The 7,877-nt window shown below is 46.7% G+C and overlaps 1 protein-coding gene across 4 annotated transcripts in view; it reads left to right on the forward strand.

Annotated features, from left to right (window-relative positions):
• Positions 1-7,551, forward strand: part of DENND1A (DENN domain containing 1A) — a 215,703-nt gene extending 208,152 nt beyond the window's left edge. For 3 of the 4 annotated variants that reach the window (XM_042786413.1, XM_032982592.2, XM_042786414.1), the window contains 3 exons: positions 735-863; positions 3,316-3,571; positions 4,476-7,551. In XM_042786413.1, the coding sequence (XP_042642347.1) occupies positions 735-863; positions 3,316-3,571; positions 4,476-5,798 (1,708 nt within the window). In that variant the 3' untranslated portion in view covers positions 5,799-7,551. The remainder of the gene's footprint in view (positions 1-734; positions 864-3,315; positions 3,572-4,475) is intronic. The other variant, XM_042786415.1, reaches the window with a different exon arrangement.
• The last annotated feature ends 326 nt before the right edge of the window (positions 7,552-7,877 follow it).

Genomic DNA, 7,877 nt, shown 5'->3' on the forward strand with positions numbered 1-7,877 from the left:
TGTGTTTCCAGAGGCACTTCTGATTTTAAGTAGTTTTCATCTGAAAGGATTTTTGTTCCCGGCCCCTGCTAATGAATTCATAGATTGATAGTTACCATCCTGTGATGCGGGAGAAATCAGTTTGAGTCCCTTTTCTGCCAGACTTTGAAAGTAGTTAACCACTGAGGAAAGAAATGTATACACCTTACTTGACAAACTGCATTTTATATAAGTCTTTGGACGGTTTTGTTTTTATTCGTGTGAAGCAATTTCAGATCTCAAAAATAGATACAAGTAGGAATTGTTACCCTCAAGTCAGCTCCTCTCATACATCAGACTAATGTCAGTCTAAATATCTGTAAAGCGGAGAGGTAGATCTAACATTTGCTTGCTTGTAGTCAGAGCTCAGAGAATCTGGGGGGTGAAGCTGTATTTCTAAAGAACAAAACCATGCCCGACTCTCTAGAAAATGTGGTGGGGGAAAGGTGGGTTTCTGTATGAGCTTCTTTCGCAATGTGGGTGTGATTGCAGGTCTGAGTACCCTTCCCGACCAGGTGGCACCCCGGACTTTTTTAGCAGAGTTGTATTTTCTGCCTGAGAAATAAAGCTCACCATTCACCTGCAGAGCCCTGCGCGGTGGCAGTCAGTCATGTTCAGAAATGATTTAGAGCCTACGAATCACTTGGTTTCTCTCTCCTCTGGAGCTTTGAATGTGACAACTTGATAACTTCCTTTTCTCTTCCTGTTTCCCTCAGCCTTGTAAAGCCCATGCGACACTATACAGTCTTCCTCTCTGAGGACTCTTCTGATGATGAATTTCAGCAGGAAGAGGATCCTGTCTCTGGCTTCTCTGAAAACTTTTTCTTCTCTGCTCCTTTTGAATGGTCTATCCTTTATTCTTTCATTGTATTAATTCAGTCATCAAGCAGTGGGTTTTGCATTGGTCAGGATGCCTGCTCCTATACTTGGAATTTTGGAAATGCTCCTGCGGTCTCTGTACGGCGCTTGATGAATGTGCAGCATTTCTCTCGCTTGTTTGTTTTGAAATTTAGCGGCATGCAAAAGCACCCTCCTGCATGAAACACTGCAGCAATGCACAGCTCCTGGTTTTACCCCCCCCCGAGCTCTGTGGGATGTAACCCTGCCAGTTGCCCTTTGTTCCAATGTGCTGCTTGCGTTCCTGTCCGAACCTTCTGCCATTCCTCCCTGTGCAGTTCTAGCTGTGCTTTTTGGACTGTCCTGTGAGCCTTATTTCAGTGCAGTGATTGGCTTTTTTCTGGTTTCACTTGCTTGATCCCAGCCTCTCTGTTCTGTCAAGTGCCAGATCTCAGTGACTGTGGGGAGTCGCCACGCAGGCGTCCTCCGAAGGGTTTGTGTACAATCTGACCTAAACTTACCCAAGAAACAGGAAGCAGTTTGTTGGGTTTGCTCACTCTGTGATTTGTATCCAACTTTTTAATTTGTCAATAGTTGTCAATTCCCCAACCTCTGTAACTTAGCCTCGCCTACCAGCCCGTGAGAACTGTACGTTTAAGCACCGGCTGCAGGATTCTGCCCCCAGCCCGAGGTGCCCGTGTTGGGGGAAGGAGTGTTGCCTGTCGGCTCCTGTCACCTGGCCAGTGTTCCCGGGGGCCTGGGCGTTTGAGAGGAGAGTAACCCTGTGGTGTGGAGGGTGCTGTACTAAATACCTCTCGCTGCATACCTGAACATACCAACCCCCCAGGGCAGTTTTGAGCTAAGGCCTCACTGAACATCATCCGGAGGGTTTCTTCTTTCCGAACCGCACCAGCTTGAGGATTTCCAGGGGGAGAAACGGGGACAAATTGCACCAAACTACACTCATTCTTTTAACAAACGCAGTCACTGGCTTGACCAGAACCTGTAGGAGGTGTCAGGCTACTACGAGCTGCTGCTTCAGAAATCTGCATGCTGCCAGATCCGGGTGGTTCGGGGAGACGGGTGCCCAGGCACCTCCGAGCAACTGGAGCCGGCCGGGTGCAGCCGTGGTACCCTAGGCTGGAGAAGGAGGCTGCCAGGTTGGTAGGGGCGTCTCCAGTTGCTAAAACTCATTGTGTGTTGCAGAAAGCAGGTTCCGAGACTGACAGGGAAGGGATGTGACTGCAGGCAGCCGGGCTTGGGGGGAAGGATTCAGTAGCAAAGGCCCAGAAAAATGTGCCCTTGTGTTTGGGGTGAAGGCCAGGCCGCTAAAATGGTTTGCTTGCAGAATATTCCCCATGGTTTTTTGCAGTATGATCTAGTGCTTAGAGTGTGAGCACATACAATGGGAGAGACTAAAGATACGACCAAGATTTGCAAGATCACCCTCTTCCTAAGGACATGTGCCATCAGCTGTCTGTCCTGTACTTGCATTATTACTCTCTTGTGTTGCTAGCTGAATGCCTGCTATTTATGTGTTGATGAATGAAGTAAGATGGGCTGCTAATAAATTTGCATGATATAGATGTATTATAATAAAATATGGAAAGAGGAGGAGGGTTCTTCCATAGTATCTGTTTTTGCAGGTCTCACAAATATTTTCATTTAATTGAAACCTTGTTTAAATGCCACAGTAAAACTGGCTGCCAGTCAAATGCCAATCACCACAGATACGTATGGCACTTCTTGTTATTAATTGGCTGTGCATTATGCTGCTGTTCTCTGTACACAGAACCAATATGCAAATCTGCTGGTGTTCATTTTTTTGCTGAGGTATGTGCAAGAAAAGCATCCTGCTAACTCGGCCTTGGCTGTAAATGTAAAATAGGTGTCTCCATAATGGATTGTGTTGTTTCTTGATAAGATGACACCAATGTAATCATTGGAACTCTGCACAGCGTTCCCAATTATTGCAGGAAAACACTGAATTATGTTCTGTGCTGAGTTAGCTTGAAGCAAGAGAATGTAAGTGCCTGCAAAACACGGGGCGCTTCGCGGCGCGCTCGCTCTGACTTCTTGCGTAAAAGGCCGGAGCGCGGCGGCAGTGCTCTGCCGGAGGGGGAGAGCCCGGCTGCCCACACAGAGAGCTCGTGTCCAGCTGCTCCTGCTCCCAGAGAGATCCCTCATCAGCCTGTCTGCAACTGCACGATCACAGCTTTCCTCCGACTACTTCCCACTTACATCTTTTTCCTTTCTGAAAACCTTCAAGTGCCAAGTCATCTTTGTATGTCCTTCTGCCCTTGGTCACTTTGCTCACACACCTGCTGGTCACAGGGCACTGTAAGCTGTACTTTGCCACCCAAAAGCTTTCTGTAAACCCATCCAGCTCCTCGCTAAATACTTGCTTTAAAAAAATTAGACAGTCAGTCATTTGCAACGTGATTTTTGTTTCTCTCCTAGGCCTCAGCCATACCGGGCCCTGAAAGAATCGGATAGTGCTGATGGGGAAGAGGCAGTCAGTCCAGAAAAATCAAAAGAGCCTCTGCCTCCAAGCCCTCTGCTCTCAAGTAAGGCCACAGAAATCAACCTCCTTGAAGACATTTTCCCTAACTTAGAAGTAGAAACACAGCCTCAGCCTCTCAGCCAAGCTAAGAGCCTAGAAGACCTGCGGACTCCCAAAGAAGAGGGCGATCAGCGCTGCACGTTTGATTATCAGGTTTGGACAGGGCTTCCCGTACGCTGGGGGTTTGCACAGAACTAGGACTGGCTGGCTCCCCTTATTCTCTGAGGAACATTTTCCTATTACTGAGTAGATGCATCCATTTTCCAGGCATTTGTTCACGTGTTTCAAAATTAATTTCTGAATTAAGGAATTATTGGAGTGGGACTCAGTTACAAGAGAGTAACACTTTTCACTAGAACTACAACCTTTACTTCTGGAGGAGGAAGTAGTTGCCCTGTGCCTCAGAATCGGTTTTGTCCATTGGCAATCGCACCCAGTTATCTTTGGGGCTGATGCTCAGCATTGAGAATGAATACCTGAGAATTTTCAGGTCACCACCAAACTGCGTAGTTTTTAAAGGACCTTCTTCTAATGCGCCTGTTTTGCTGTAGGCATCATTCGAACCATTTAGACTGTAGAAGAGAGATTCTTTATGAGGAACTTCACAGAATATGTGCAGCTTAGTGCCAAACTAAAGCAGAGTCTGAGATCTTCTTGTGACATGAAAGCAAAGAATGTCATTTCTACCTTATAATAATATTTAATTTAGTGTTACATCCAGATATGTCATTTGACAGCTTTTTCCATACAGCAATTAAGGCTTCTCAATTTCTGTGTCTTAGATATAGGTACGTGCTCCTTACTTGGCTAACAACAGATGCCACAATATGTCACAGCTGAACAACTCATTAGAGCTGGAATTAAAACTGCAGAGTCCTGCTTCCCGTTTCCTGGCTGTCCTTCTAGGCTGCGTGCTGTTGTCCCTCGCCAGTGGTCACACTCTGGGGACGGATCCTCTGCCACTCACACCTCAGCAGCCCGTCCTCACTTTATGCTCTATGTTGTGAGGAAATCGATAAAAATTAACTTTTTTTTTTTTTTAAATGCTTTCTTGCAGAGAATGGATCTTGGTGTGTCTGAGAGGAACAGGATTGTGCCAACCATGAAGCTGTCTCACCCTTACAACAAGCTGTGGAGTATGGGTCATGACGATATGGCTATTCCTACCAAGTATTCCCAAAGCTCACCGGAAAGGCCCCTGACCGCGCTGGGGAACATGCCGCCCATCACAAGGAGACCCCGGAGCAGGGACAGCATTCTGGCCCCTGCAGAAAAGGAGGACTCAAACCCTGCCATTCAAGGGAACATCACCATTCCTAGGCCACAGGGAAGAAAGACTCCTGAACTGGGGATAGTGCCACCACCACCAGCTCCCCGGGCTTCCAAGCATCAGACGCCAGCGGGGCCGACGGAAATTCTCACCACCCACACTACAGGACGTAGCCCTTTGGTGTCAGATCTTATCCCAGAGCCCTTTGGAGTTGGCAGTGTGTCCTTAGACCCTGATGTCCAGCAGTCTGTAAATTATTCCTCTCATCCGTCTCAGCGTATGTCCAGTGCTACCAGCACTGCTGAGATGCTCCAACCTGTCAAGGTGAAGACGGAGAGTACAGGTAATGAAAGCGACTACCTGCTTAATCTCCTGGATCCGTTAAAAACAGCCAGCTGGCAAAGCAGTGGCCCCCAGCAAGGTCCCCGTAGCCTGCAAAGCGCAGCCACTCCACCTTCTGCAGCTGGCTTTGTCTCGGTGGCCAGTGACTTTGTGTCTCCCCCAGCTGCACCATTTGTCCAGGCACTTGGTTACCCCTCCCCAGCGCCACCACCTTTCTTACAGCCATCTCCAAATCCATTTACACACACAGTGCCAGGAGCCCTCGCAGTGTCTCTCGTTAGACCCCCAAGGGGCTCTTTCACCCCCTCTTTAGGGCATGCTTATAGCTCTAGCTTCATAACACCCAATTCTAGCTTCTACCCACCACAAAGACCTCAACCAAACATTTCAACACTATCCATGCCAAACTTGTTTAGCCAGGCTCCAGCTGTGCCACCAGCTAGCTCCTTACTGCTGCAGAGCCATGGCCCTTCTCCCACAAGCTCTCTACAGCCAGCGGGCTTCAGCGGTCCTTCTAAACCCAGAACGTTACAGGTGGGCCAGTCCAGCTCTAAGGTAGATCCCAAACAAGCACTAGCTCTCCTGTCTAATGAACCCCCTTTGATCCCCTCCAGGCCAGCTAAGGGCTTAGAGTCAGTGTTACTATCCTCAAAATCTGAGGAGACAAAAGATCCATTTGAAGATTTGTTAAAAAAGACAAAGCAAGACGTGTCATCCACACCAGGTAAGGTTGAACAGCTCAGAAAGCGATGGGAAACCTTTGAGTAATGCTTCTGATGGCCTTTGGATGTCCCTTTGGCATTGACAGAGGGCTTTTTTTGTTTTTTTTTTTGAGCCAGCATAAACCCAAGCATCTCTTTTATGGAAGGCTGAGCCAGGATAGCTGCAGGACCATCACCGTGCTGCAATTCACACACAGTTCAGAGTCCCCCCCTGTCCTGGTCCCTGCCACTGCTTCCTCACTCTCCGCCACTGGAAACCCCGGGGACTCTTGCACTGACCAAAGCACGAGGGGGGGTTTGGGGTTTGGGGGGGGGGTTGGGTTGGTTTTCCACACATAGCTTTTCAGACAGAACTACTGAGGCAGAAGCTACTCCTTCCCTTGTATTTTCAGCCCTTAGCACAGCCAGAAGCATGGCACATTGTACTAGTGGATTTTTCCTGCCTGTGGGAATGGTGTTCAGGTTTTTTTGCATTACACAGTTAGCTATAATGTTTTGCTTTCACACGTAAAGTGCAGCAAACAAAGCCCGAGATGTGGGCTGCACCGAACGAATCCATTAGGCTCCGAGTGTGTCCTGTCTTGAAACAGAGACGGTCATTTAGGTTATGCTTTTGGATGAGCTTTTGTTGCAGATTTTTGACTTCCCTCCCCCAGTACGCTGACACGGAGAGGTAATGGGGGCCTCTCCGGTGCAGAATCGTCATAATTCCTTGTTGCAACAAAACCATAGCACAGAGCAGTTGCTCAGGGTTTGGTCCTGCATCTCTGTTGGGAAACTGGAAACACCAGCAATTGTTTCTCTTTTTTGGGTTTTTTGTTTATTTGCTTGTTTTTGTTAAATACATCAGAAAATAGAGGCCATAAAGAATATCCTAGTTCTTACATATGTGTATGTTAATATTCTGTATAAATATTACAAATGGCAGTATATGAATGGGATGTAACCATATCTTACTCGATTATTACAAATAGCAAAGAAAATGGGGTACGAAAGTTCCCAGCTCCTGAGTTCAAGTTAAATGCCAGAGCGCTGCTGGGTTCAAGGCGCAGGGCCGGGGGGGGGCAGAGCCAGCCCCCCAGCTGACTGCAGTGTGGCCCGCGGGGCGCTGGGCAGCTCCAGCCTGGGGAGCCCCCCGCGCTGCCCCCCCGCCGCTGGGAACCGCTTGCTGGTGCAGCGAGACAGTAAGTGGGCTGTGAAATGGACTCGGAGGCCGTGAAGTACAGAAACGGAACGGAGAGGTTAAAGGGTACGTTCATTCGGAGTTTCTAAGACACTTCTCTGGGGCAACAGTATTCTCAAGAAATTTCATCTTAATCTTAGCATCCCTTATAAAACCTGCTGTCTTTGCAGTGATCACTCTTGTTTTACCTAAGTGGTGCTTTTTTTGTTTTGTTTTGTATTTGGGCACAATCTGATGTAAAACATGTTACTCTAGAAGAGGGAATCATGTCACCATTAAGCCTTTGATAAAGGAAATCATTTTGGACACTTGGGGAAATTCTTGTAAAGCTTTATCTGATTTCCAATGTATCTATTTTATTCATATAATCTTGGAAGTTTTCTTACTCCAGTGTATGAAAATGGCTGTCTATGCGTTTGAGTCTGTGCAATACAAAAGAAAAATACTCTTAATATCTGAAACGCCAACAGTTTGGGAAAGACCATAGTATTACATTAATATTATACTTCTGTAAAGTACTGTTACTCTGACAAGCCATTCAGTTGGATTTGTATTTTCTTTTTGTGTTGGAAGACAGATGGTTTTAGTACTGCATAGTAAAATATTTAAAGTCTAAGATAGTAGTTCCATTTTATTTTATACAGTTCAGAATATGAACGCTATCTATAAATTCTGTCTGGAATTTCAGATCTCCTTTGCTATGAGCTAGATGATAAAGCTTTCTCAATTATGGTGGCTGTGTACAGGTGCCAGAAAGATTTGCATATGACATGCCATCTGAATTTCACATGCTCTTTTTAAAATTTATTAATGTCACACACTGATTGCATCCGGGGTGGGCCTATTACGTCTGCTTAACTAAATAGAAAAACACTCAGGTAATTCCGTATCACTGCAAATCATTTTCCACCTCGATTATTTTACTCTGCCCATATTATGGCA

The sequence above is a fragment of the Tyto alba genome, unplaced genomic scaffold (genome assembly GCF_018691265.1).
Source record: "Tyto alba isolate M040663 unplaced genomic scaffold, T.alba_DEE_v4.0 Super-Scaffold_11, whole genome shotgun sequence".
In the NCBI taxonomy this organism is placed as follows: domain Eukaryota; kingdom Metazoa; phylum Chordata; class Aves; order Strigiformes; family Tytonidae; genus Tyto; species Tyto alba.